The sequence below is a fragment of the Trachinotus anak genome, unplaced genomic scaffold (assembly GCF_046630095.1).
Source record: "Trachinotus anak isolate AG129_WGS33_773 ecotype Australia unplaced genomic scaffold, CSIRO_AGI_Tana_v1 ptg000018l, whole genome shotgun sequence".
NCBI lineage: Eukaryota > Metazoa > Chordata > Actinopteri > Carangiformes > Carangidae > Trachinotus > Trachinotus anak.
Window position 1 is genome coordinate 14,735,235 of NW_027273869.1, and position 27,994 is coordinate 14,763,228.

The 27,994-nt window shown below is 40.3% G+C and overlaps 3 protein-coding genes across 12 annotated transcripts in view; all 3 read right to left on the minus strand.

Annotated features, from left to right (window-relative positions):
- The window catches only part of mybpc1 (myosin binding protein C1), a 31,149-nt gene extending 12,778 nt beyond the window's left edge, over positions 1 to 18,371 (minus strand). Inside the window, exons 1-13 of one of the 8 annotated variants that reach the window (XM_071502403.1) lie at positions 18,106 to 18,371; positions 13,589 to 13,612; positions 11,566 to 11,637; positions 9,791 to 10,000; positions 8,715 to 8,759; positions 6,636 to 6,677; positions 6,003 to 6,044; positions 5,111 to 5,221; positions 4,552 to 4,700; positions 4,323 to 4,440; positions 4,175 to 4,223; positions 3,433 to 3,489; positions 64 to 230 (exon numbers count right to left, since the gene is read on the minus strand). In XM_071502403.1, coding sequence (XP_071358504.1) covers positions 64 to 230; positions 3,433 to 3,489; positions 4,175 to 4,223; positions 4,323 to 4,440; positions 4,552 to 4,700; positions 5,111 to 5,221; positions 6,003 to 6,044; positions 6,636 to 6,677; positions 8,715 to 8,759; positions 9,791 to 10,000; positions 11,566 to 11,637; positions 13,589 to 13,612; positions 18,106 to 18,127 — 1,108 coding nt within the window. In that variant the 5' untranslated portion in view covers positions 18,128 to 18,371. Of the gene's footprint in view, positions 1 to 63; positions 231 to 3,432; positions 3,490 to 4,174; positions 4,224 to 4,322; positions 4,441 to 4,551; positions 4,701 to 5,110; positions 5,222 to 5,309; positions 5,973 to 6,002; positions 6,045 to 6,635; positions 6,678 to 8,714; positions 8,760 to 8,793; positions 9,730 to 9,790; positions 10,001 to 11,565; positions 11,638 to 13,588; positions 13,613 to 18,105 lie in introns of those variants that run through there. The other 7 variants (XM_071502406.1, XM_071502405.1, XM_071502404.1 and 4 more) reach the window with 7 other exon arrangements.
- Positions 18,372 to 21,054: 2,683 nt separating this feature from the next.
- On the minus strand, positions 21,055 to 23,159 carry spi2 (Spi-2 proto-oncogene). The gene is made up of 5 exons (XM_071503037.1): positions 22,595 to 23,159; positions 22,404 to 22,488; positions 22,229 to 22,323; positions 21,914 to 22,067; positions 21,055 to 21,532 (listed from the first exon to the last, which is right to left on the minus strand). Exons 1-5 carry the CDS (start codon positions 22,595 to 22,597, stop codon positions 21,225 to 21,227), a joined length of 645 nt encoding a protein of 214 aa, XP_071359138.1. The 5' UTR covers positions 22,598 to 23,159; the 3' UTR covers positions 21,055 to 21,224.
- Positions 23,160 to 23,576: 417 nt separating this feature from the next.
- spic (Spi-C transcription factor (Spi-1/PU.1 related)) lies at positions 23,577 to 27,940 on the minus strand. Of its 3 annotated transcripts, none has more exons than XM_071502274.1 (7): positions 27,678 to 27,940; positions 27,273 to 27,325; positions 25,877 to 26,141; positions 25,644 to 25,731; positions 25,371 to 25,492; positions 25,162 to 25,264; positions 23,577 to 25,062 (listed from the first exon to the last, which is right to left on the minus strand). In XM_071502274.1, exons 3-7 carry the CDS (start codon positions 26,009 to 26,011, stop codon positions 24,581 to 24,583), a joined length of 930 nt encoding a protein of 309 aa, XP_071358375.1. In that variant the 5' UTR covers positions 26,012 to 26,141; positions 27,273 to 27,325; positions 27,678 to 27,940; the 3' UTR covers positions 23,577 to 24,580. The 3 variants fall into 3 exon arrangements, with proteins under 3 accessions (XP_071358375.1, XP_071358373.1, XP_071358374.1); XM_071502272.1 differs by having other exon boundaries at positions 25,162 to 25,267; XM_071502273.1 differs by lacking the exons at positions 27,273 to 27,325; positions 27,678 to 27,940 and having other exon boundaries at positions 25,162 to 25,267; positions 25,877 to 26,258.
- Between the last annotated feature and the right edge of the window lie 54 nt (positions 27,941 to 27,994).

Here is a 27,994-nt window from a genome sequence, read left to right on the forward strand (position 1 = left end):
ATCCTTTTGAGATCAATAACAAAGTCAATCTTCACCTGCAAATAAAATAACTGATTTCTTTACCTTCACTCTTCTTCTCCTCTTTCGGGATCTTTTTCATCCTCCGCAGCAGACCCCTCAGATCTGTGATGCCATACGTAAAGGCAATCTTCTCATACTCGTCTGGACGGGCGTTCTTCAGGATCTCCCACACATCCACCTCAGGAGTGTCATCCTGTTGTTTGTGCTCCCTAGTGGTGCCGCAGACGAAGGAACAGTGTGAGGGAAGGAGTCACAGGCAGGTGTTTGCAACGTGTCCTGAGGAACTACTCGTTAACCTCTGGGATCAGGGGCTTAGAAGCACTGGTACAGGTAGGGGATTTCTATCTGGATCTCAGAGACACAAAGCTTTACTTCAACATCACTGTTTTTCTATAATAGTGTAATTCAGTCGCTGGGCTGAGCATTTCCTCAGGACATGTCACACAAAGGGATGGGCATGGTGAGCTGTCTGCCTGTGTGTTAACATTGGCTCTGGAGTCATATGTTAACGGTGACAGGGTAGCAGCACTATTAATACAAAACACAAAGGTGTTCCCTAATCTATTTAGAACTTGTTGTGGGTCAACTGTATATGCATGTTTTTTTTAATGTCCCCTAGGATTTCCTCCTAAGTGTTCAAAACAGACCTGTTGAAGAAAAGTCAGGATGGATAATGATCAATGAAGTTCTTCATAAATAAGAACAGAACTACCTGACAGCTAGGTTAAACTAACACAACAATCGCAGGGTTTAAAGTTTTGATCGTAACACTGAATGCAAAGGCTTAAAGTAAATATATGTAAATATATATACAAAGCCAACTAACAATAAGGAGAGCCACAGGCATTTGAGCGGTATTTGGTCTACAGTCTAAAGGCTAGGTTTATATTCATAAAAAAAAAGATGTGTTTTCATTTGTGTGCTGATGAGTCTGCAGGATTTTAGAAACACTTAAGTCCCTTATGTGAGCTATTTGTAAGTTTTGCTAATGCTGCATAGCTAATCTTAGCATTAACAGCTGTTTACGTACCAGTCTTGCCAAGAGCATTAGCCATCCTTGCATTTTCAAGATATGCAAGCTATAATACGCCCTCTGAGAAGCACTACTTCTTCACGGCAACCTGGACACTACAGTGACTCGGTATCTGAAAGTGACGAGACCGTCCGACCGGGCCAGGGCCATCTGCTTACCATGCTAACTTTAGTAAAGGAAAGAAGGAACTAGGATTGCTTCCTACAGTGTAGACAGGTCCTGGAAAGTAAAGGAATGAAGTTTGATGCTGAAGCTGCAGTGTTTCTTCTACAATGGAATGAAAAATGTTGGTAATGCTAACATTGGCTAAATAGCAACAGCAAAACTAGGAACTCGGTCCCATTCGTAAATACCACCTATCAGGGTTGTGTTTTTCAGAGTAGGAAACAGGGAAAGAAATTTGAGATTTCTCAAGATCTTCTTTGCCATCCTTCGAAATGTAGGGGAACTATGGGAATTAAAGAGGAATTTAGGGTTGAGTTCTTTTATATTAGGTGCTGCTATGAGATTTAAGAATAAGTCTGGGACATACAAGGATTTTATCAGCATTGTAGGATTAAAATGGCACACAAGAGCAGACACAGATCAATGATGGAGAGTTTTCGTTCTTGTAAATGTGTAATTCAACACACTGTTATGTTTGCTTCTTTTGTGTAATTACATGTTGATATGCAGCATGCAGGGATTTAGGGGAAACCTGCAACAAAGATTTTTACTGAGAACGTGTCTTTCTTATTGCTCCTATGAACTGGCCCATCCCTTTGTTTGTTGTTGGTTTGAGTGATCACTTCAGAGATGCTCTGACTCTGTTAGATTATAAATGTGTCTATAGGAGATGTTAGCGGAGACATTAGAGGAGATGTTGTCCTGAGTGTATCCATTAGTTTGAATTAAGAACATTCAGTCAGTTTCTTTCATGGACATTTTCTCAAATGTCAGAAAGGTTGGAGGTAAATAGCATATAGTAGTATTTCATTCTCTGTTTGTGTTTCTCATCTGTTTATTTTCAGGCAATTATGAAGAAGGCCAAAATAAACATGGTGGTATGTCTTATATTTCTAAATTGAAATAAAATGACAGTGTAGCGATAACACTATTTTACAGCATCATTTCTCCATAGCTCATTAGCATCACTAATGATCCAAAATGGTGCTCTTTGCTTCATAAGGGTGGCCGTCGACCTCATGACTCGTCGTAGCGCAGTCTCCTCAGGGTGTTTATGATGCAAGGCCCATTTCCATCATTACTGATTGCTGACAGAGCAGTTAGGAATGCTGCCTTCAAATGAAGTGTTACCGTACTACAGTAGGCCAACACTCTTGCTCGTCCAATTCCTAGAGCTACATGTCATGCTGGGGACTCTACAGGATTACAGTACTCACCCGCAGTAAGGTCTAATCATTTTAAAACCTATGGTTTTCTCTCTACTAACCTTTGATTTCTGAATATGTAGGGGAGAAGAAGAGACAAGCCCAAAATAAATGTATAATTTCGCCGGTGAACAGTGTCACTGCCAAGGTCTATTTGTACTGTATCATCTCAAATATGCCTTATGGTGTTTATTTTGAGCCACCACAGTAGCTGTGGTATAGCACAGAGGTCTTCAAACTGTGAGGCACACCTCTCAGGGGGCAAGGAAGAGATCAGGTGGGAAGGGTGGGGGCTCTCACAGAGAGGCAAAGATACTGCATTGGCTGACAGGAAATGGTGCTTTCAAAATTTGTACTATTTCTCAGAGTCATAACTCAATAAAATCAGACTATACAGACACTATTCACATAACTTTAGATTCAGTGTGACCTACACTTTCACTATCTGCTATGGCCATTGTGATTTAACATCTGTAAAGCTGCTTAGAAAAGATGTGCTCCTTACTCCAGAAGTGATACTGATAATATCTTTCAGCCATACTTTTAATAATGCCAAAATGTAAGCAAATATAGACTAAAAACAATCAAATAAAAAAACCTAGCTTTAGTTGTAGCTAATAGCTAACTAGTCCACTCCATGTGTGAGTGTCATTTTCCTCAAGTGAAAGTAAAACAAAGAAGAATATCCATTAAAAATCCATTAAATTAACCTCTTTTATGTTGTAATATCAATATTCTTTTTGTCATTAGAGTAAATGAGGGGGTTGGGAGTGGGGGAGTGCAGCTGTCTCAATTTTATCTGAGGGGGCCCACAGAGTCAGACTTTGAAAACCCCTGATATAGCATAATGTATCATATGTAGACACTTACTTGCCACTCATACAGTAGCCTAATACAAACCAAATTTACAAAAGATTTGAAAGAAAGTAAAAAGAAGCACATCCAAAAAAGGGGATTAAAAATACTGAAAAGGACAAAATCCACTCGAGGTCGGGATGTGATTCTCACCTATGTTTAAGGAGACCACTAAAGTCAAGCTCCCCTGCATCTTCTTGTCCTTCACTGCTGTTGTTAACAAGGAGAGATTAATAAAGATGTCATCAGAGATGAACAGCTACAGGCACTAGAAAACAATGCTAAAAGAGCAACGCAAAGCAAAGACTCTGACATCAATCGATGTGTTAGCTCCAAGCTAACACGATTGGCGCTTACACAAAATTCCCTTTTTTTCGCCTTTTTTTCTGGATAAAAACTTGAAATAAAGTGGTTTGTGTAAGACAAATCAAGAGCTGTCCCGGCCAACATTACCACAATGCTGAGGCAATGTTGAGGCAACATTACTGAGGAGCAACATTGTGATAATGCAATGACTCTGGGACGCTTTGCATGGCTTTCCAAACACATTGTTTGGAGGGAGATTTAAAATGCAAGAGTTGGCCTTTAATTACACATCCAGTCAGCTGGATGATTTCTAATCACCTTGAAGAAAGGTTAATGACATTATCACACTTCTATGTACTACAGTAATATTACTTGAATGTGAAATGTTCATAGTTGCGCCTCATGTAACACCACTTTCAGGAGTATTTATGGATATAAATCATTTGTTAGAGATTTTATTCTCTGAAATGGTTTGTTCAGTTGAAGAGAAAAACAAAAAATTGTCTTGAATACTGAATTCAAAATGGTTGCTGTCGACTCCTTCAGAATATCTGCATTTCTTGTAGATGGGTCACGTTCTTTTTATTACCTTCTTTTGAAAGCTGATCGAATATCAATACTCTGTGTCTGCCCAGCTTCTGCAAGACAATAACAGCACATATGCTAGTCTGCATTTCGTCCTATTTTTTTCCATATAGGTGAACATGAATGTAATGCACTTTGTCGCTTTGACAAACCTTTAACTTCCAAGTCAAAGGAACAGCTGTCAAACTTGTCCTTGTAGGTGACCTCGCACCTGTAATTCCCAGCATAGTTGTCTTTGGCCTTGATGATGTGCATCTCAAATGTGTGGACCTGCCAGGGGGCGGAATTGATATAGTAACACCATTTGTGTGTAATGTGGTGGTCACAAGCTCATGAATGGAAGTAGTGGTTGTGGGGGGTGGGTGTCTTGCTGTACAGTACCTTAGTGATTCGGTCAAAAGTCTCCTTCAGCTGTAAGTGCTTCCCTGTTTTGCTGGCCAGATCCATCCATTTTCCTTTGAACCACTTGATAGTGGGTTTGCGGAGGAGATCTTTGGCCTCCACCTTGGCAACAAAGGTGATGTCTCCACCTTTGGACACACAAAATACATTAATTAATGTTACAATAACAATTGCATTAGTAACGATGCTGAGACTATTTGCATAAGAACTAATTTTAATGATGTCAGGGGGTTTGCTGTTGTTAGCAAAGTTTCAATAAATATTGCTTCCTAACAGACTGAATCAGTGCACTTACTTAATGGTGTCTTTACTTGTGCTATGGTTGTACTATAGGTTAGCATTTAACATTATCCTGTAATTGTTGCAACAGTGACCAGTGTTCAGCAAGAGTTACCAAGTCTTCTTCAAGGCTTATCAGATTACAGCTGATATTTTGGATGTCCACAACCCTATGACAATCTTATCAATGTGTGGAACATCCTTTCTATTTTCCCTTTGAATTTCCCTGTAAACCCATGTTTGCTGTGCTGTCGCTCACCCACAGTGACGGTGCCACTTTGAGGTTTCTCTATCAGCAGGATGGACAGTGGTGGGGTGTCAATGGGCTTCTCCAGCTCCTCTGGGGCCTGGCCCTCGCCCAGAGACCACACTGGTCAGTGAGGAGAAACACATTCGTGATACACAGATCTCCATTGCCACTGTGTAAGAATAATACAGTAGGGAATTCATACACCCACCTTTCACGTTTCATCTGAACGTATTCTTACCAGAGTAGTTACAAAGACAGACGGAAAGACTATACGACACACATTTTAACACATTTTCTCACTTTCAACAATCGCACCACATACAGCAGCAGAATTTAAGCTCCTAGCAACATGGAAAGCATGAAACAGACAATATGAAACGCAGAGAGGGCACCTAATTTCCATCATAGGACATGTTCAAGAAAATGTGATTTATTATGGAAACCCATGTTTGTAAATTCTTCATTTTCCTGATGCTCCACTCTTCTGTGCGATCCTGGAGGTCTGAATGTGGGTGAATCACGTCATTACAGTTGTTACCCAGATCTCGTGGATGTTGTTAACATTGTGTGACGCTGTCGTCAAGTTCACCATGGACATAATTTTGTCTATCAAACACTGCCTGCTAATTTTAAAGAAATTTCATTTTCCAAAAGCCCCATCATGCCGTACACGAGGCAGGGAGGACAGAGCTGGGGCAATGACATTTCAGAAAAACAGTCTTTTTCATATTGCGAAACATAGTCTCTAGACCAGTGAACCTGGAAAGCTGCTGAGCGAGGATTGACCAGCTAGGTACCGTAGGAAAAACGAAAGTCGGTTGTCTTGGTATCAGTCTAAATTCCTCTTGAAAAGGTGAACATAATGACTACAAGTCTTTTTTTTTGACTGCCACTTTATTACCTGAGTCTTTTCTCCCCATGGCTGGCACAGGGACGCTATCATCTAAACAAAGACAGAGAGAAATTTACAGCATATTGTAAAGAATAGTACTGTAAAGTCCACTGAAGCAAACACACACAAAAAAACCAACAAGCAATTAAAGACTTGCAAGCACTGGCTGGAGGAATTCTGAATCAAACAAAAAAAATAAAATAAAACGAAACCAAAAAATTAAATTCTATACCCTTTTTTTACTTTGAGACTGTATTTTTGACAATTGATCGAATACTGATTTTTGATTGAAAGTACAAAAAGTAGATTAGACTGATCAGAATTCCAAATGTATTCACAGAAATGGCGATTTAGGCGTACAGCAAACACAGAATAATGTAACACCCTGAAATTAAAATTAAAAGGGAACAAAACAGCATCAGTCCATTAATGGGTGTATATTAATATGTTAGCAAGGATTTTTAACATCTTCACTTCCTTCTGTTGAAAAACTATCTTCCATACACACCAAAACATTTAGGGGGGAAAAAAACATGTCTCCAGCATGTTTCCTATGTTCAGACAGTGGGTCATTCTGATTCAGAGTAAGCTACTGGTTTGGGTGGTACTGAAATGGTGGTAGATTTAACAGAGGGATCTTACTAGGCAGCTCAACTGAGAGTTTCTTGAGTGAATTGGCATCCTCTGTGAAGAAAGCACAGTTGTCATTGAAATTAATCAGGATAAGCTCAACTATTGTGGAGGGTCTGAATGATGTGTCTACATCAGTGTGGGTGTGATTAGCTGCTGGATGCTTTCCATTAAAAAGCTCAGGGAAGTTCCTGCACGCTTATCATTTTCATTTAATTGAATTAAATTTTTTCTGTTTTCGTATTTCTATTTTCTAGCAGCCTTTAATGAACACCATATCCCATAAGACCTAGAGTTAAATGTCGCAGATTGACCGAAGAGGGGTGTCCATGAGCAAGTTCAGTAGTCACAGCATGGACATAATCAGAGTCACTCGAGGTATTTCAAACGAACCCATCCACCATCTTTTTCAATGGCGGTCTAGGGAGGACTTGTGTAAAATTGATGACAGGACACCTAGAACTGCAAACAAGGTCGGCTTTCACTTTTCTATTATGATTCTTGGCTGGACCGCAACAGCAACAGCGAGACTCTTATTGCGAATGTCGCTGACTGACTGACTGATCATAATCATTCAGCTGAATGCTATATGACTTTCGCCAGTAAAAGTTCTTGCTGTAGATTTATTCAAATCTACAGCAAGTGCTGTAGATACTGATTTGTCTTAAAATATGTCGTAGACTATGTTAAGTTTCTGAAGGAAACGCAGAATGAGAGACTGCTCGGCGAACAGGCCAGCCCAAATGTGATGCCATGACTTTGGCTCTTTATTTGGACAAGCGACAGTTCGCGTTTATTCTGATGAAGCTTTTTTTTTTTTTTTTTTTTCAAGAGAAAACGTTTAAAGGAGCCAGTTGCTTTGGGAAGAGTACTGTATGTCTTGTTTACTTCCCCACTGCATGTAACTGCTTTATTAAGCTTTTTAATAGGAAGCATCGGGGATCGTCTCTGAGACGGTCCCAAATGATGACGTAAAGAAACTTAAGCAATATAATTTGCAGTTGTCAGTTTCATCTCTGTACATTCAGATGTGGCACAGTCTTTGACAGGTTTAGCGTGAAAACGGGGGGAATGTTATGTTAGCTTACCTCCGTCAAAGCTGCCTTTTCACAGCTCTACCTCATGTTCAAATTCATTTTTATGTATAACATGTAAACTTTTAAATAAGTTATTCTAAAGCTGTAGGAAGGCAAATTTTCTTCGAATTTTGACAGAGGCAAGCCGTTTCCCCTGCGTCTGTGTCCAGTGTTTAAGCTAGCACAGATGAAACTAATATTGATATTGATATTGAGAAGCAAGTAAGCAAATTTCCTAAATGCCAGAGTACTTTATAAAAGCAAAAAAATTAAGTGTATCAACACAAAAAGGAATACCACTCAATATATGCTCAACATTTCATTAGCACGATCTGTTCTCATACAGAAACTATACATGAAAAGTTAACTGATGTATATTCAGTGACATTCCCTTTTAACAGATAAACAAGAGTTTACAAAGGTTAAAATATTAACCAGTAATAAGCATTTGTATTAACATGCATATACACAAAAACACATCCATGTATTTATTTTATATGTGTAATATATACATGTGAAATATCATTGTCACATCTATACCTTTATTTGAGATTAATAAAGGTTGATGTGCATGTATTATTCTGTAGCATTTTGCATGTAGAAATCACACATTTACTACATGTAATCATATGTCAGTGCACATAGCATATACAGTATTAGCATATATAGTATTTACAGTATATTTAACATGAACATCCGTAGGAAAAAAATATGCATACCATTTCAGCTGTTGAAGACTAAAACACTACCCATAAACCCTCATTTATTTTTTTAGTTCCCTGGCACTAAAATAACCCCGCAATATAACTGACCGATAATATTGCCATACAAAACATACTGGTAACTTGTGATGCAACTTCAGAGTTCTTCAATGCACCTCCCAAAATTTTCAAAGCAGTCCTGTGCATTTATTTGAGGCTCATTAATGCTGAGTGCTCAATTGCAAAAGTCCTCAAAGGGTAAAGGTGGAATAGGAATAAATTAAGAAGTATTGAGGGTTGTTATAGGTACCAACCTGCTTGGGGTGTTGGGGATGGGACAGTGGCTGCATCACCATCATCTGCAATAAAGGTGTCATTGACAAATAGACCCACCTATCAAAAAGCTCCAAGTCCATCAGTGGCAGGCCAACAAGACACAAGGCTGGCAGGCCAACAAGGCCATTGATCACATGCGAGACAAGACTTTGAATGGATCGTGACATGCAGCTCTTGGATGGAGGGAGTGATCAAATAAGGCTTGTGCCCTAGAAAAACGTAAACTGCTGAATGTCTGAGAGGTGAAACAGTGTGATCATAACTCTGTGAAAAGCTTTGTACACATTGCACTGCTGCCGCAAGCTTCTGAAAATAACAAAAGCACAAGCTCTCTAGCAATGCGATGCGTGTGCACACACTGGTGTATCATAAAAGGTAGGGAAAAAATAGAAAGCTTGAAATCCTGCGTAACTTTTCTGCCTCTACACAATGAGGTTCAATTCAGCTAAAGACCCTATGCAAACAGAACTGATAGAAGGTAGCCAGCTGACTGCCTTGGCAACACTATATTTAGTGTATGCGTGTTTGCTTGTTTTTGCCCTTACGTTCATATTTCTGGACAATGAATTGAGTTTTATGACTCACCTTGCATACAAATTGCATCACCTTCAGTTTACCATTTCAGTTAGTCTATATTAGTTTTTTATTTCTTGAGTCTGAAATCGTTGACACTGCTATTACTGTGGCAGAAGACCATGTGGTCCTCAGGCGCAAGTGTAATTTCTTATTTCTTTGAAGTCTGCATGCTTTAACGGCAGGTTGGAATGAGAGCATTGTTTTAAAAGCAAATTACAATCGATGCATGGCTCCAGTCAGTCAGAGTGAAGTCCATAGCATTCTGAGCATGAAAGTAAAGGTAATCTATTAGCTTTCTACTGCAAATAAATGATTAAAAAGTTTTTGCCAAGCTGCTGAGCCATGTAGTGTGCAGCTGAAATCATTCATAAGACTGTCATGGCTTGTTTCAGTAGCATTTGATCTGCTAAAGGGGCAGAAACGTGCACCTTGACTAGGAGAGACCTGGGAATGAATCATATTTAAGAGGAATACTTACCAGTTGGTGGGGGAGAGCAAGAGCCCTCTTCCTTTACAGTAGAGTTAGTGGACTCTGTTTGCTCCCCAACCCCACCAGGCTGTGGTTGGTTAGAGCCATTCTCAGTGGGACTCGGCTCCTGAGCCACCACAGCCTGTAATGGCTCAGGCTCTGGGGGCTCTGGTTTCTTCCCATCAGTCTCTACTGGCTCTTTCCCCTCTGCTACTGCCTCTGTACAGCAGACAAAGCGCCAAGCTGGAGCAGCAAGCATCGAGCACAAACACTGGCAGCCTTGCAAGACAATGCTTGCTCAAATGAGGTGGGTATAAATAAGCAATGACCAGATAATCACAATCCTCAAAAGGTGTCATTTGACATCCAACATTGAATTATCTAATAAAAAAAAAATCAATAAATTAAATGTCCAAAATGCCATAAATAAATTATTAAAAATGTGTTCTGGCATGGTGTCTTGTGTTTTGAATGGGTATGCCAGTGGACTATCTATCTGGTCATAGCGTGTCTATACTGTAAAGTGATCAAGGAGGTATGGATTTACTGACACAGAAGCACAGAACTTGCATATACTATAAAATGTAGCATATGGAGGCTCGAAACTGACAAAAGCCAGTAAAAGGCTAAATAGTACAATAAGTAAAGAAATATATAAATATATCAATAAATGAAAAAGTTAGGAATAAATAAATGCAATAAATAAATAAATAAATAATAAAGGTTTATACTTATACTTACTTATTTAATTTCCTTAGTTGGTAAAAAAAAAATAATAATAAAAATAATAATAAGAGAACAATTTTAGATAAATAAAGGAAAAATAAAAGAGAAAAATCTATTTCTTGTAACAGTTTGCTTTAATAAATGCTTTGCTTTAATTACATTTACATTTGCAATTAAATTTTTTTAAAACTATTATTTATTGATGTTTCACTTACTGTATTCACTCATCTGATAATCTTTTTAGAGATGCAATGAACAATGCAATGGGACTGGATTATTAACAACAGTTGTTTTCTTGATTAATTGATTAATAATTTGATCTATAGAATGTTGAAAAATGCCCATCACAAGTTCCTAGATCTGAAGGCAATGTCTTAAAATTTCTTATTTTGTCCAACCAATAGTGCAAAACGCAAAAATATTTAATTTATAATCACAGACATCTAAGGAAACCAGTTAATATTCACATTAGAAGCTCAACTGAAAGAAGTTGTAGCATTTCATCCTAAAAAAGACTTAATTGATGAGAGAAAGAAAATTGAAATTAGATAAATTTTAAAGTGTTTCTATTATTAATTCACTATTATTTTTTGATTATTTATCATTATTTATCTAAACCTTTTAGTCAGTTTTGGTGCTCCATGTTAGCATTTTGGCTTTTGACTGAGGTTAACAGAGTCAGTAAAACCCAACTTCCCCAATCCTCCACTGCGCCTCTCCTACGTGATGACTCCATACGTCAGTCACACAGCAGCCACAGCATTAGTTAGTGACAGCACCAAGAACCAAGGCAAGTATATCTAGAGCAGTGCAGGCCTGTAAGACATGTGCACAGTGGTGGCGCACTTAGCAGCTAACTAATTAACTTTTTGCGTGAACATATGGTGTGCTGTGCAATCATACCTTCACAAGGAAAGTGCAGTTTCAGGTCTCTCAGAGTGAATTAGGTGAAAAAAAAATAGTGATGGCACACACCAAACGAACACGTGATGTAAGTGTGATGTGCAAAAGAATAAAACATTCTGGGGCTGGGGAAGGGGGGCATCAGCATTACCCACCTGGGGGTGGAGAAACCTCCAGGGAAATCTCAGGTAAGGGCGGGACACCATTACTGTCTGGGGCAACACTTTCTGAACATGTGACAAATATAGTGGTGGATGGAACAGCTGCTTTAATAAGCACAAAGCTTCAGCATCTGCAATGCCTCTCTCAGTCTCACATTCAAACACACAGACACAGAAATGCACAAATGTGAACTAACACACATCTAAATCCACCCACCTGTCCACACGTAGGCATTCACACTTTATCACAATGTCTTTTTTCAGACCATCCTCACAGCTGATACATTTACATGACGCACAGGAAAAACCTATCGTAGATTGAATTATATCATTGCCTACTTTCCTGCTTGAAAATGTACAAAATGTGCTGTTAAGGTCAAACCTGTTAAGTCGAGATTAGAGGTTTGTCACTGATATTCATAGTTGATATGCACATTAATAAACACACTGAGTTAAAACTATCAAGACTTAAGGCTGGATCATACTTTATCCTTCCGTCACGGTGTTGTACCTGTTAATTGTTGTAGCACCAGCACAACTTTTAGCTGGAAGTGTCATGCTTCGTCAGGCAGTATTGTACATTCATTATATATTATTGTATTACTTTTACACACTTTGACGTACGACGTGCTTGCATTGGCAACGAGAGGGATTGCATTGAAAATGGTTTGAAATCCAAGTTACCACTACACAGTATATGTATATAATACGCTGGCTTTATCCTGTTTCTGTTCATTCGTGTGTTGTTCCATGTGTTAAGACCAGTATTGGGCAGATGCGTGAATGTGATTACCTTTTTTTTTTTTGTGGACATTTTTTGGTGTTAGCTTGTTCACCGACTATGTAGCTAGTTCACTTACATTTAGTGGCCACACCCCCTTCAAATGTACTTCATTAAGTACGACAGCAAGTGAACGCGTCACCATTCGTACGGCCGCAACAGCCCGCACTGATTCAGAGCGTCTTCAGTTCAGTGGTTCAGTATTTACAAGTTGTGTCCTCCTAGCTGGCTTTCTAACATTAGCCGCTGGTAAGCTTAAAATCAGGGTTCACCTGGTTCAGTTCACAGTGGGAGGGTGTAGCAATTAGTTAGTGCTGCAGGGACAATGCTGAGCTGGCTGTTGATGGTCAATACTTCCAATTGTTTCTATTCCTACATGTGTTAAGTATGTGATATGTGGGTATGGATGCTTTGGAGACATTTAAAAGAACCTTTGACTGTGTAACTCAAGAGTAAGAATAATGAAACTAATTACTTTTGGTGTTGATATTATCTCTTTCTCGGTGTAATCAATATTTAACGATATCTTTATAGTTACTTGCCCAACACTGGTTATGACACTGGAGATCATGAGCTCATCTAAAGATCTGAATGGTATTCTTAAATAACTGAAGAATTTATTTATCTATTACTTATCTGACGAGTTTTCCCAGGAACCTTTTTAGTCAGACCTGAAAAGGCTGGGCTCTCACCCCCTGACCATGTTGAAGCCTCAAGATGCTGGAGCTCCAAGGTCAAAGCCTAGCGCCGGCAAAAAGCCAGTTGCATGCCAGCACCTTGCTCACATGGGGAGGCGGGGGCGTCAGCTGGATCAACAGAGCGGGATCAGCTGGCTGACGAGAGGAATGTCAGAGATGCTGACAGCTTGGTCGTCGCCACAGATCACTCTGGAGCACAGCAGCACGTCCATACTGCCGACTATTGGCCCCACATTTACACTCCTATACGGCTGTGTTTGCACATTCACGCTACATTCAAGGCTGTGATCATCCTGTTACATATGAAGACCTGCTCAGTTTTGTCCTGTGCCTGTGCATCTTTTTTGATGTGTACAGTTTGAAACAGGTATTCTCGACTGAAAGTGCTTGACATGTTTCTTTAACTTGTAAAACTACTGATATTTTAAGCAAAATATTGATGTCTGTATGTCTGCTTAAGGGCGTACTTTGTGCAGCTATAATCCGCTAGACTGTGAGTTGACAGGAGGAGATTAGATGTCTATCACCATCCACTCACCTGGCTGGCCATTTGGCGTCTCATCTAAAGAAAGAAAAACAAAAGATAGCAGTGTCAAAAAGGACATCAAGATCCCATGTAGTATGGCTCTAATGCAATCAGCATAATCACTCAAAAATGTCCTTTCGCTTGTGCACATTGACCCATTTTATTGATATCCATTCACCACTAAGCCATATCATCTTTGCTTTGGATGACTGTCTCCTCATGCGTAGACACCATGTAGTCTTAACTGATTATAATGTAGGCCCCCATGACACACCATTTGTTTGCCCTCTGCCTCGTCTAGACTTACAAAACTAATGATGGGGGGGCAGCAACAGAAACATGTCTGGCTACGACATTCAAAACGTGTAACAGGACTCAGTGCGGGGGCCTCAGCAGATCAAAGCATCCATCCATACATCCGTTGGCATGCAATGAGAGGGTTAAAAATGTAACCTCTTTTGTCACTAGTGGGTTAATAGGGCATAGAGCCATGAGAGGTTGTCTAGTACACATGGGAGATTTGGACAAGCCATGCAACATCTGGGGCAACCTGTGTTTTTATTGTCCTTGCTCAGATTGGCTTAGATTCTTTCAAAAGTACACAAGGTAGGGGTGATCTATGGTTGAGAGGTTGTTGATAACGAAGACAACATTAAGGTCATTAATGGCTTTGATTGACAAGTCCTCCAAATGATAAATAAATACCTTTGCAAATGCATTACAAATCACTGTTGCAAACATAAAAGAGTTTTCTGATCTGACACTGCTGGAATGAAGTTTGGTTAATTTCACATATAAAAACCACTCAGGTTAGGGTTTGGAAAAGATCATGGTTCTACTTGGTTGTAGGCTTTGCCCACCTGTACAGAATTAGAATGAATAATGAAGATGTAATTTATCCCACTCTAACAGGTGGAGCAAAGCCAGTGTAATCAGTGTAATCACCTGTGTGGGTTGAATACAGGTGTGCAGAGCTTTTAAAGTTAGGGAGCATTGGTGGCCATGGTTAGAAGAAACCATTATTCGGGGGCACGGGCTGAAACAGATGATGCTGTGGAAGGACAGCCTGTGGCCCGATCATGTATGATACATATGTCTCCTGTTGTGGCAGTGTGTTGTCATTAAATCAGATCAGTCATCCGGTGTCAACGCTTCAATCAGTCATTCATTTGGAGTTAAGCATGTGTGAAAAGAGAGGGAATTGAGGAAAAAGATATGGGTGGAGGGATTAGTGATTCATATTTGCAGTGACAGCAGTTGACAGCTCTGTTGCCTTCACATGTTCAACTATGTCAGGCTGAATTCCTCAGGGAAGCCTTTGCGCTTATGACTCTTTACGTAATTCCCTTGGATATTTCTGTTCCAGTAAACTTTTACAATTTAAAACTTTTTATTTAATTACATTTTTATTTATTGATGAAGAAAAAAAAGGCAGCTACAATTTCATCCTGTAACTTTTCAACTTTGTCCTTCTGTAGTTTAAGGGTATAAGTCATAAGTCATGTTTTCCATGAGGCAAGTCTATGAAAAGGTCCATCAGGGGGGCTGGGGGAGGGGGGCCAATGGGTGGGTCTGCTGGGCATATCTCCAAAACACATCTCTGAGACATATTTCCAAAATGCAGAGAGAGAACAAAACATCAAACTCAAACAGTGTCCCTGTAGTTGCTGGCTGACTGTATGATACCAGCAATACCAGCTTGGGTTTTCTTTGAAATCCTTTTATATAACACAACCAATACTCTGAGACTTGAGGCCCTTCTTATAGCATCTTATAGCATCTCTGGCTTTCTTCCCCTCGTTAAGAATTTGCAGCCAGTCTATGAATACTGCAACCCTAACTCCTAGTATGTGCGTTAACTATGCACCATTTTTACCGGCCATTTTCTCCCTTCGCTTCCTAGCTTCCGATATCCCTCCATTTCTAATGATTCCCTCTGAGCATTCCTTGTCAAAATTAGCTGCACTCCCACCTCACTTCAAAACAATGTGTCGCTGGCCACTGGGCCACAATCCTGCAGGGTCACATCATGCACCCGAGAATGAGCCTTGCTCGCTCTCTGTCTCATCACCATTGAGATAATGAGAGTGGAGAAAGGTTTTGTTTTACCTCTGAGGACTCTCAGTGCAGCTGACAGGGCTGCAGGTATTTTCAGCTGTTGCTCCTGCTGGCGTGCAGACAGAAGGGCTCATACAGGCTCTGACATGAGCCAAATTGCCGGCAGCTTCATTTTTCCTAATATAGACCTTTATTACTTTAATAAAGATGTGCTTACATTAATGATAGTGTGTTTGCCCTTGTCGTGGTTCTGTGTTTTATTTTGACTCCTTGTTTATTGTAATTCTGGTCAGAGGAGGATTATATCTTGGAACTCCTATGGGACTACAAGTGTCTCTATGCAGAGTGAGAGTTGTATTTGGGTGGCAATTAGCTGCTGACAGGCCTTCCCCATGTGTTTTACAACAGGTTTGATTTATGGGGTGGTATCCTGTAACACAAAGCAACAGTGACAGGATAAAGCCCAGGGAGAGTATGGATGGACCTTAGTGACAGTAAATCCCACGAGGTGAAGACATGGGCTTCACCACGGCTGAAACCCAAAACGTAGTTGTAGCGAGGACAGTACTGTAAGGCCTGTGGGCACAGGGTCAGAGGTTTGATGGGGAGGTGGCCGACCTTTGAGTGATCCATCCTTAACGGAGGGTGGCAGGGTGATGTCTGTTTTGGCGTGGGGCACAGGAGGGTGGGGGTTAGGTGGCTGTGAAGGGAGATGGCAGGGAACAAGGGATGGGGATTAAAAGTGCACTCATTCTGAACTATTCCAGGGACAAGAATCCCGGTCCCAAGAGATCCGTGGGCGACTCAGCCAGTTCGTCATCTCTGGTTGGGACTTTTTAAAGGCTTGAGAGTGGGGTGTCTAAAACAACAGCTCTGGCCTCCTCTTCAGCTGTTCAGACTCATTTAAAGAACAATACTTTTCTACCCTCATTTATCTGCTGGTCTAGGCTGTGCTGCTATTTATGGGTAGGGTTTGCAACAGACTGGAATCTGCTGCCTCTATTTCTCCACAGCTTTGTCTCTGAGGGGATCAGAGATGTTTATGGCTGTGGATGAACACTGTGGGGGCAACTGCACTGTACACAATCAGCAATACAAAGGTATATCATGACTGAACTAGAGACTGGGCAAAACTTTAAACAATGTTGATGGGGATTTTGAAGCTTGTGGCTGGCTGTTTAAAACTGTCAAGCTTAATCTTTCTGAATGAATCAGTGCCAGTGAAATAGCTTCATAAACACAGTTTTGAAAAATGCCTTCCAGTCTCCAAAATGCAGTTGAGTCCACTCAAGTTGTTTCTTTTTATATCCCAAAATCACTAATCACAATATTGCCCTGACAGCCTTTGAACCTTAGACCCTCAGTTGAGCAAATAAAAAAACAAAAAAAAAAACTATGCAAGGGGAAGTACAAAGGAGGAAATCTCAGGGAAGCAACAAAGGAGAGACAAAAAATATGCATTTGTGTCTATGAGCAAATCAAGCCTGATGAGTGAGGAACTGCTACAGACGGATCAACTGTCCTCTAGAGGATGATGAGTTTATTAAAAACTTGTAACAGCCCTCATTAGGAAGGCCTCCAGGATCCAAAAGAAAGGTTCCATTTCCTCTACATGGGCATGTCTGGGTCACCGCCAAACCCCCAAAGAGCAGAGCTAATAGGGGTGGGTGGGAGTAATACCATATCGTAATGACAGACAAGACCGGATTAAAAGGGAATGTTGATTGACATGATGGTGCAGATGAGTGTCTTCATGGTGTGGAGCGAGGGCGGGACCAGGAATGGGTTAAAATGCTGTGTGTGGTTGATTATGGACTTGAATTGTTGGTAGGTCTGAGGGGTCCAAACTGGCCATTCCTTCAATCAGTCATCAAAGAGACTGATTAGAGACTGAACTAAAATTAGTTTATTATTCATCCTCTTACGGCCCAATCCTCGCTCAGTTCATCCAAATTGCATCATCGTCCACATGCTTATGTCCGGCTCGGGACTCATCAACATTCCTCCACCGTGCTTCATCATCATGTCTGTCTCCAGCTGCATCATCCAGAACAATCCAGTGTGCTAGTCCCCAGCAACAATAGTATCTGTTCATAAACCTCAAATCTTCTCTTGCCCCCAGGATGGTAGAAACACGCATGCATCAGTAATACAATACCACTGTCAAAGTCACTTTGAGGATTCCTACGAACAAGCTGGTAGACGAGCCACAGAGTGATGGAGCTCCCTGCAGCAAGTATCAACTGACTGCTGCTCTTAATCAAATGTGCAAACGTGAATTAAAAATGGAATTGCTAGAAACACATTACAGTTTAGTGACTGTCATTAAAACACTGCATTTTTGCCTGAAAATCAACACAGTAGAGTAGATCTGTTTTGGATCTCATATCATTATTAGGAGGCTGTTACATGCTTTGATGTTACTGCTACAGGCAACATGCTAATGCCATCCTCACTGTCAACACTCCTACCTTTCTTTGTGGGCTCTGGCATCTTGAGCCGCGTCCCAAGAAAAGCGTCAAGGAGTCAAAAGGTGCGGGTAGGTAGGTACCTTCAGGGAAGTGTGACTCTTTGGGAGGCCAGGTAAGGTGTGGGAGCCCTCTCAGTCCAGGAGGGAGAGATATGATGATAGGACAGTGGCAGAAAAAACCTCTGGGAGCCCTTCAGACCAGAGTGATGGGAGATGAGGAGGGCACAGGGATACGGTTTGGAAATCTCAGTGGGGGAGGAGAGAGGACCAGTGACAGATCCAGAAGGGACAGGCTTTCAGGCCTTATATAGAGAGGTGGCATGCTCCTCCTCTCTGTAACAGACAGTGGAGCTCTGTCTTACACCTACCGTAGCATCACTGTCCCCTACCCAACTACCCACCAAGTGACATCATTCATTTTCTTAGACCTTGGCTTTAAAACTGCTTCTTCATTTTTCCGTAAAGGTTGACAAAGTAGTCTGTGTTTTTGTCGAAATCATCGAAATATCCCATGAAAAAACCAGACCCAGAATGTGATGGTCAGTTTTTACGTCCCGACTTCCCCAGCCTGTCAAGGGCAATCATCCTTTGCCAAAATACAAAGAGGGAACTTAGTTCAACATCTGCTGCAACACAACATCATTTATCAAGTTACTGTGTTGGTGAAATATATATATATATATAAGCACTTATCCAGTTGGATTATTTTATAACTTTTGGTACTCTAGATTTCTACTCGTCACCATAAGATTGTTGCACCAAAAGATAAACTAGTTGCTGCAAACATAACTTTTCAGGGTTGTAAAATCCTGTCTCAGGATATTATAGACTGCTGCACAGTATTACTGGCATCAGATAAGCCTTCAAATACACAGATCTATTACTTCAACTGGACTTAAACACGGGGCTGTTTTTGGTCTGAATGTCTGCTAAGCTCATTAGTATCTACTGAAGATGTAAATCTTGAATAATTGGTCATAAACATACAGTTTGATTTTTTTTTAAAAACAACTTAAACAACTCAACACTGTAGTTTCTAGCAAATTCTCCTCAAACACAAGTAAATAATGTATTGGGGGACTATTTGTGGCTGCAGATTTAGTGTGCTGGCAAGTATTTAAAGCTGCAGGACGGCGTGTGTGGGATCAACTCAAAATAAACTACAGTGCCCACGCTCATTGTAATCGAAGGAATGTGCCACCCAGGATAATATATTTATTAATCATATATATTTGGAGCAATAATACCATTAAAATACACCATAAAATATATTACAATTCCACACATTCCACAGATTTGAGATTTTTCACAAATTTCACATTATTGTTATGGCTACCTGTTCTTTGTGGAAATAGTTAAAGGTGCCTGTTTTAACTGAGGCTAGATTTGTTATGAGCAATTCCAGATTACTTCCAGGTCTTGTGGTGGGTCATCAGACATGAGACTCCTTATTGCACCGCACAAGTAGGTGAAGGAGACATAGGATAATCAGGTGGTGGGATATAAAAGGAAAAGGTGTCGTCATTGTCACAGGTCTGCGGTTGATGTAATATTCTCCTGACAATCCCGTGTTGTGCGCAGATGATATACAACATATTCAGAGAATCTCTGGATTTGTTATAAAAGAAAATTTGAGATGGCATACAGCAATGCCAGATGTCAGATATCAGTTTAATCCAGGGGTAATGCTGTCCAAGAACAGCAGGCTTTCCGACTTGGCAAATAAATAGTGGGGAGATGCCTGGGCGGTGGTTCTATGGCCTATTCTTAGAGAGCTGTCGTAAACCTTGACATTTGACATGTGTATCTGACATGAAAAGGGGTTTCATTGTGAATTGTCATCGAAGTGGCTACTTTGGGGCTCATTAATTTTTTAACACATCCAGCGCGACTGATAAATCAAGTGAGGCCTCCAATAAGGTCGGAAAGTTTAAACAATCATGCTTAAAGCTGCTGGATTTCAGCCTGAGCAACAACAAGTCTTCTTCACGTCTGTAGTACTAACGCTTCTACAGAGAACCTAACAATATCATCACCACTTGAGCTTGTTAATAATCTGAGTGTGGACGTGCACTTAAAAAATGCACAATTAATTCTTCGGACAGTCAAGGCAAGGCACGGCTCTATTTCTGGGCCATGAATGCAGCTTATTTCTGCTGTCAGAAATTTACCATCATAGGATATAGGAGGATCCTTGGCGTGAGTCACTCTAACTATAAAATATGATCCATACTGCGAGCTGACACATATCATGTAATATGGAAGCCTTTCATTAAGAACATGCTCTTTCCTTAATAGACTGTTTTCATAATTCAGTTCAAAGTATGTGGCCTTTCTTGGTAACAGACACCCATAGCTCAGTTAGCCCATTTATAACTTAGAGTGGGCTCCAGCAGTAAATACTAGGCTTAGGGAAGTATCATGTGGGTCCGCGACAAAGAACACAAAACCATTTGGTATTGCCTGGGACGGCCGAGAGTTCACATCACAGAGGCGATTTAGCCATGAGGTCAGGCCACACAGGAAAAAAAGAAAAAAGACCCTGGAGGCAGAGAGGTGGACTACACTGACACCCTCTGGTTTCTAACAGGCATCAAACACTGTTACATAAAGGGAAACACACATGCACATACACACCTGTCAACAGGTCAAAAGGCAGAACAGTGGGCCATGTAAATGAAATCAGATGCTGAACAAGTAAATTGTGACACATGGACCAGATCCAAACCTCAGTCAAACAAAACAGAATATATATTTACATACAGGGTTTCATTTGTTCTGCACCTGGCCAGAGTTGTCCCCAAAATAAGCAATGCGTGTGTTATTTTATGTACTCTCCATTCAGGTGATAACATTCAACAGTTTCACTGAGGGTTTTTATTATTATTTTCACCAGCTCCAATAACAGTACTTTAAACTGTAACAGTAAAATATCTTTTCTTTATTTATGTTGTATTATTTACACCAGAAGCTGACATGAATACAATACAGTTTGTCCCACTAATAATGGAAAAATGCTTGAAATGAAAGTTGAGGCTCCTAGACTTTAAAAAGAGGTAAAAAAGAGCACATTTAGAGTTTTATATGAGATGATACCAGCGAGACAAAATCTAGTCTACATTACAAATCTCCGCGATGACACTTCTGCAGTAACATCAGGGTGTCTCGGCTGAACTGGTAGGTGAGCTTCTTCTTCACCTTAAAGATCTCCCCGGACCTGGCGTAGTTCCTGAGGGCCCGGGACATCTTCTGGTAAGTCATAGGCCTCTTGTTGCCCTTTCTTTGCCCCCACAGTGCTGCCACCTGGTCCTTGTTCCTGGAGGAAAAACGGAAAACACCAGTGGCCGCTGGCACCCAGGACACACAGTGGGCCATGTTGGGATCCTCCAGCATCTCAAAGAGGAAGTGAAAGAGTCGTACCTTTCTACCTGCAGCCATTGAGAGAACAGTAAGTGGCATGTAGGATGGAGACTTCACAGGGATTTGAAAGAGGATTTAGGGAATGTCCCAGCTGCTGTGCCACACAAGATCAGTTAGTGCTGGTTACAGTTAATCATTTCCTCAAAGACAGCCATTCCCCGAAAATCTCTTCACTGATGGGATGCCATTTAGTGGAGAGACTGAAGCTGTAAACATTGTGGTTATCAGATAGATATGTAAAAACTGCTATTTAGCAAAGCCATGTAGAGCGCCATTGTGTTTTACGGTAAAGGGAAGGTCTCTTATTTGCTCTCTTGGTATTGTTTCCCTCAGGCTACTAGCAACCAGGGCAATAACAGTATCTAATGACCAAAAAAAGGAGAACTCACCGCTCCCCGCTGCCATGGCCCGGTGTTTGGTTGATTGTCTTGCTGAAACAAACTTTGGCAGTGAACCATGATCAGATAATGCTGCTGTTGTGTTTGGGCTGAGGGTTGGCGGGGGGTCGTGTGCCAGGAAGGGCTGAGGTGCAGGCTTGATGTTCTTTTGATGAAGGAAATGATGGACAAAATATAAGAGCATTAACAGAAAAGTGTCAGATTGCAGGATACTGAACAGCCTTAGCCACAGTTAAGTAGTTTCCCAAGCGTAGTATAGTCGTAGAAGAGTGAAAAATGTCTTAAATCAAACATTTCAGTGCTTACAGGTGGCTCATACCACGTCCAGCGCTGCTCACGTGACGCTTCATCCACAGGTGCACTTCTTTCATCCATGCCTGCAGTGCAGTACACCTTGTCCACTGGAAGAAGAAAAAAAAAGTTTCTCAAGGACAAAGAGTCTTTTAGTATTAAAATGTAACTTCTGAGTCTTTCCTCTTACCATGTTCTCCAGTGTTTTGTCTGTAGTACTCCTCCAGGAACTCTAAGATCACCTCCAAATCAGACTGAGTCTCCTGGAAAGAATTCTGATAAAGATCAATAATTAAAAATCAGCCTCGAACACCACATCGATTTCAGTTTTTTTTGCGCTTCAACATAAATTCTGGTGTCATCCTTGCTGTAAGTCTTTACCATCAGAGATGAGGCTGATTCTAGTGCAGTGGTGTCCTTGCAGTTTGGGAGAATTTCACAAAACTGACTCTGAGACGCTCAAGTGCCCAGACTCTTATTATACCCCCCACAGGAGTGGGCTTTCTGCATAACACCAGACGTTTTCTACCCCGGGCTCATGGGAACAATGACCACCATCCCACAAAGCCCCAACACCAGCACAGTCAACCCATCAACAAAGCCTCCCAGCACTGACCACATCCTCCCCGCTGAACCAGATAAGACCTGGCCTGGAGGCAGCCTCTGCACAAAGCGCTCTTTTCAGGAAAAACACACTTGCTGCCATATTTTTCCTCTCAGGATGTGTCTTAATTTCATATTTTGTAGTGCGCCTGTTGTAATATTTCACTACAATGGAGAAAGTGCCAAAGCTTTCAACACAGTCTTTATACTTTTGTATGATAATGGCAGTGCGTTGTTGTCGGACGAAGGATGAGAGTGTAAGCAGAAATGTATTTTTATCAAGTTAGTAAAACCAAACACACAGTGATTTATTGGTTGTATTAAAAGATTCAGACAAATTATGAAAAGGGGAATAGCTAATTAAAAATGAATTATAATATTATAATACAATAAATATAATAAGTATAATATTTATAATATTTTTATTTACATGTCATTGCACATCATGTTTATTACTGGTTGCTGTTGTAACAACAAGGGCCATAGGAAATGTATATTACATATAAACGATTATATATTATATATTATATATAATTATTAATGCCCCCTCTGCAGCCTTATAGAAAATGTAGAGTCAAAACATTGTGACATCTTTACCTGTGAAAAGTTTTTGAACATTTTCAAACTTTATTGAAAATGCTCTGGATGAAAAACTATAGCGTCAGTTAGAGATATAAATATGTTTATGATTTTTATTTTATTTTATTGCCAGTGACTGTTCACGCTGCAGAATAAAACAAACATATATTTGTCCGAGTGATGGATAATGCCTCTGTGAAACCTTTTTTTCCCCTACACCATTTCATAGTGCACTGTGAAATGTAAAGATATTGAATTTCTCTTTGTATTTCAGGACCTGTTAACTTAGTGAGTGCTTTATTAGATGTGTTGACAGGAGAAGTCAGCCTTTAATATGTTAAAAGGTATAAACAATGCTTGCATCAGCTGCGTGTCATATATAACTGTATTTTGTTAGTTAAAGGTGTCCAACCAATCAAAAAGTTTTTAATAGATCCAGACCAGTATCATGTAAATCTAGTGGTTTTTAAATTTTTTTATTATCTTCATCAACTTAGGTAATTTTCTCATTCATCTGTCGCAGTATAAAAGTATTTACAATTAATATACAATCCCCTTCTGCTTCACCAAAATGTAAAAAACAAAACAATGCATTAAAAACATTGGACTGACAAACACATTGGGCTATTCACAAAGGATGTTACTTCTGTGACAAATAATGACATAATTTGAAATATAATAAACCCAGAAAGTTTTCAGTGCAAATAAACAAGTCTCTGAAAACCCCTTGTTAAGTACCAGTTAACTGACCGCTGGTTCTCAGATATTCATTAGTGCTTTATTAAATGTAGGTGCACTGACTTCCTTTTTTCAACCTGTTAAACCTACTATAAGTTAAAACTGCTCAACACTGCTGGCAACAGTTGCAATAAAAACATAATATGTGTTGTTCCCTAGAGATATCTTATCAAAATCTAGTCATGTTTTAGAGTGGGGAAGTTTTTATTTACATCTTTTCTAAAAGAAAAGAGAAAAAGGAGGAAAAGAGGCAAAAAAAAAAAAGATTCAAGTATTTACAAATTAACTTACAGTAATACTCCTCTAGATGGAACACAGAATACCAAAATAATGGATATTGAAACACTTCTGAATGAAGTGATATGAACAATTCATGGTGTTAACGGTCCAATTTTAACATATAATAACATAAAGGATTTGTTCCCAGTGAGCAAACCCTCCTCCGGCTCAGAGTTTGGTTGTGCTGTGTGAGGTGAAGCTGGAGGCCAGGTCGTAGTCCTCCTGCAGCTGGTAGTGTCCGTACCAGCTGTGCCAGTCCAGCGCCGCAGAGCTGAAGTAGCTCTGCTCGGCCGGGTTCTGCTGCTGGTTGTGGGCCTCCTCCGGTGCAGGGTGGCAGGGCAGGTGCAGGGACACCTGCGTGGAGCCCAGCCTGTGCAGGATGTCTGGGTTGAACTGGTAGGTGAGCTTGCGGCGCACTTTGACAATCTCCCCGGTGCGGCTGTAGTTTCTCAGAGCTCTTGCCATCTTCTGATAGGTCATGGTCTTGCGGTTGCCCTTGCGCTGGCCCCAGCACTCAGCCAGCTTCTCCTTGTTCTTGGAGATGAAGTGGAAGGTGCCACTGCCGCTGTCCGTCCACTGGATTGAGTCGACCATGTTGGGGTCATTCAGAGCTTCATGGAGATATTCATAAAGCCTGAGCTTCTTACGACCTGAGGGGATTGAATTTGTCTTGTTTTACTGTTGATAGGATTTTAGAAAAAAAAAAAACCTCTCAGAACTCCCAGTAAATCCCGAATGTTTGTGCTTACCTTTGCTGTTTCTCTGTGGGGGTAAGATGGAGTAGAAATGAGGGGGGTCATTTGGTACGGAGTGACCCAAGGAGACATCAGGGATGACCTGAGTCCAGGGCTGCTGCTGCAAAACAGATACTTTTAATCAAAAAGGCTCCCAATATTTATGCATCTTTGAATCTCTAACGCACACATCGTTTTTTTTTGTTGTCGGTGCTTCTACTTACAGCTGTGTCATTCCAGTCATAGACAGGAGCTGCTACATCAGACGGGTGTGTGACAACGCAGCAGGAGATTTGACACTGCAGAGATGAATGCTGAGTACCCAGGGTTTCATAATGTGTATACTCTGAAAGGAAAAATCACAATTGCTTTCTTTACATGATAAAAGAGGGAACATTTGTAGAGTTGTAAGCACATAGTACACAGAAAATCAAATAAAAAATAGAATAAATATAATGTAAGTTCTGTGTTTGTTGTCATATATTTTTGTGCTTTACCTGAATCATAATATGAATTATTTGAATGCTGTTGAATCACATCGATTGCATCCTGGAAGTGTTGGTTGATGTCGTTGTCCAAGGATGTCTGAAAACAGACAAAGAAACCTTAATATCACACACAAAAATCTATAATAATGATAAGAACATGAAGCTATAGGGGACTCAAAAAGTTAATTTTCTTCTTACAAGCGACTGTGAACTTCATCAAAAGCAGCACCCTGACAACTCACCATCTTGTATGTCTGAGTGTTTCCATCCATTGAGGCCATTTCTGTCCTAATAGGTGAAAGCTGCCACACTAGTGCAGGTGTAGAGTATTTGTACAGGTATATATATGTTTCAGACCCCCGGCACCTGTTTACCATTCGTAGAGAGGCTGGTCAATTTAAATGTGCTAACGTCACGATACTCTGCCACCGCACACTTCTTCTTTTTTGGAAGCACAGATCAGATACACCTGAGCATCACACTCTACCTCGTAGCGGAGATCACAATCTGCAAACAACAAAAACCTCCTTTATTGCACACTCAACCCAGGAATACCACCAGTTCTCAGCCTGACCTGGGAATTTGCATACTAAGCAAGATATGTATCTAACAAACATCTACAATCGCTACTGTTGAGTGATTTGCTTTTCTTTAAGCTCACATTTTTGCCTCTGGAATTGCTGTGGATCTTTGTTTCCTGGCAATAAAGCTAAATTTATAAATAAATATTTGCATGAAAAGTTGTGAGCCAGTGGAAGCACAAAAAAAGGTAACCACTAACTTACAATAAATCAATGGGACATTAATCATTTGTCACTGATGATAAAAAAAAGTTTACTTCATAGTCCGCTTGAACAGGAAGACTATAATGCCCAAAAGATTTTGGTATTTTAGTCTTTCAACAAAAAAATGTTGAATTGTAAATGTTATTATTATTATTTATTTATTGTATACATTTTTTACTTTGCAATCCCATCAGTTAATATGAAAAAACTAAATGCAAACTATTAAAATATTAAATCAAGAGCAAAATACAAAACATTTGCATTCTCCACTAAGCAACATAAACCCGCTCAGGTTCTGCAAACAACAAAACTTCCTCTTCTCGTTGCTTTTTTATTTTATTTATTTTTTTATGACACTTTTCTATCACTCATAATCAATAAAAGTGTTATAACACACTTACTCTTCAACTTTTCACTTTTGGATTTTTTTTTTTGTTTGTTTGTTTGTTTTTGGATTTTAAGTTTATTCTATTGTTCTTCAAATTTGTTCTAGAAGTTAAACAAGCATCTGCAGCAGTTTTTCATTTAAAGTTAAACCAGTCTATTCCTTCATTCGACTGTTTTCATAACAGTGTGATCAGGTGCTCATTCAGCTCCCCAGGGCTGATTGCTGAGCTGAAGCCAATTTAAATAAGTTGTGACTATTTGTGTTTCCAATTGACCAAAATGTCATAAACAGAGCTTCAGATAAATGTGATTGTAAAGGTTAATGGTTAATAATGTGTCGATCACTGTTAAACTCAGCCTGGGCTTTTTCCCCCCCACAAAGCCAACACCCCTGTTTAAATAAAAACAGGCTTTTTGAGAAGTTCATTTATCTCAGGCGTGCAGTTTTAAATATCAACTGACTTACTCCTGAAGTTCCCCTTTCAGCTCAGTTAAAGTGTGGTGGCAGTCAGGCCTCAGCTGGAAACATCATCGAAACAAAGACATGGAGATGCACAAATTATATCAGGGACAAAAGTTTCATTATCAGGTGACAGGACTCACTCAGATTCCGACTCTAATTGACTGTGATGTGATTTGATTTGGATCAGTAAGTTGTTTGATTTTCACTCATTAGGATCAGGCAGAAAACCCCTTGTCACAGTGCGTGTGTGTGTGCATGCGTGTGTGTGTGTACATGAGGGGGAGAGGAAGGAGTGTCTGCGTGTGTACAAGCATGCAAATATGAATGTGTGTGTGTGTGTGTGTGTGTGTGTGTGTGTGTGTGTTTCCTGCCTGTGCAGCACGCTGATAAAAACAAAGAACCACAAACCTCGTCCTCTCTCCCTCTTTCCATTCAGGTTGAAACTTCATAAATTAAAGACCACAGCCTGTCAGGCTGGAGCTGAAGCCTGACAGCTGTGTGCTGGTGTTGGCTGTGTGTGGGATCAGTTGTTGGTGTTTGGGGTCTTAACAGAGTTGTTTTTCATTTGTTGTGTGTGAAATATCATCAAATTGGTGGTGTTGTCTCATTGTTCACGAGAGGTTGTTGTCACAGTTTGATCTGAAGAGATAACTCACTGCACTCATCCGCAACAGGGGGATAAAGTGATTATCATGGTTGTTATAGTGCCGGTAGAGTTCTATTCT

Excerpts from the sequence above, each read along its gene's own strand:
- spic (XM_071502272.1), bottom strand. The coding sequence starts at position 26,011 with ATGGTAAACAGGTGCCGGGGGTCTGAAACATATATATACCTGTACAAA. Across the intron at positions 25,732-25,876 it reads ACACTCAGACATACAAGATG|ACATCCTTGGACAACGACAT; the intron begins GTGAGTTGTCAG and ends GTCTGTTTTCAG. Across the intron at positions 25,268-25,370 it reads ATGACTGGAATGACACAGCT|CAGCAGCCCTGGACTCAGGT; the intron begins GTAAGTAGAAGC and ends TCTGTTTTGCAG.
- spi2 (XM_071503037.1), bottom strand. Across the intron at positions 22,324-22,403 it reads ACAAAACACTGGAGAACATG|TGGACAAGGTGTACTGCACT; the intron begins GTAAGAGGAAAG and ends TTCTTCTTCCAG. Across the intron at positions 22,068-22,228 it reads GGACGTGGTATGAGCCACCT|AACATCAAGCCTGCACCTCA; the intron begins GTAAGCACTGAA and ends CTTCATCAAAAG.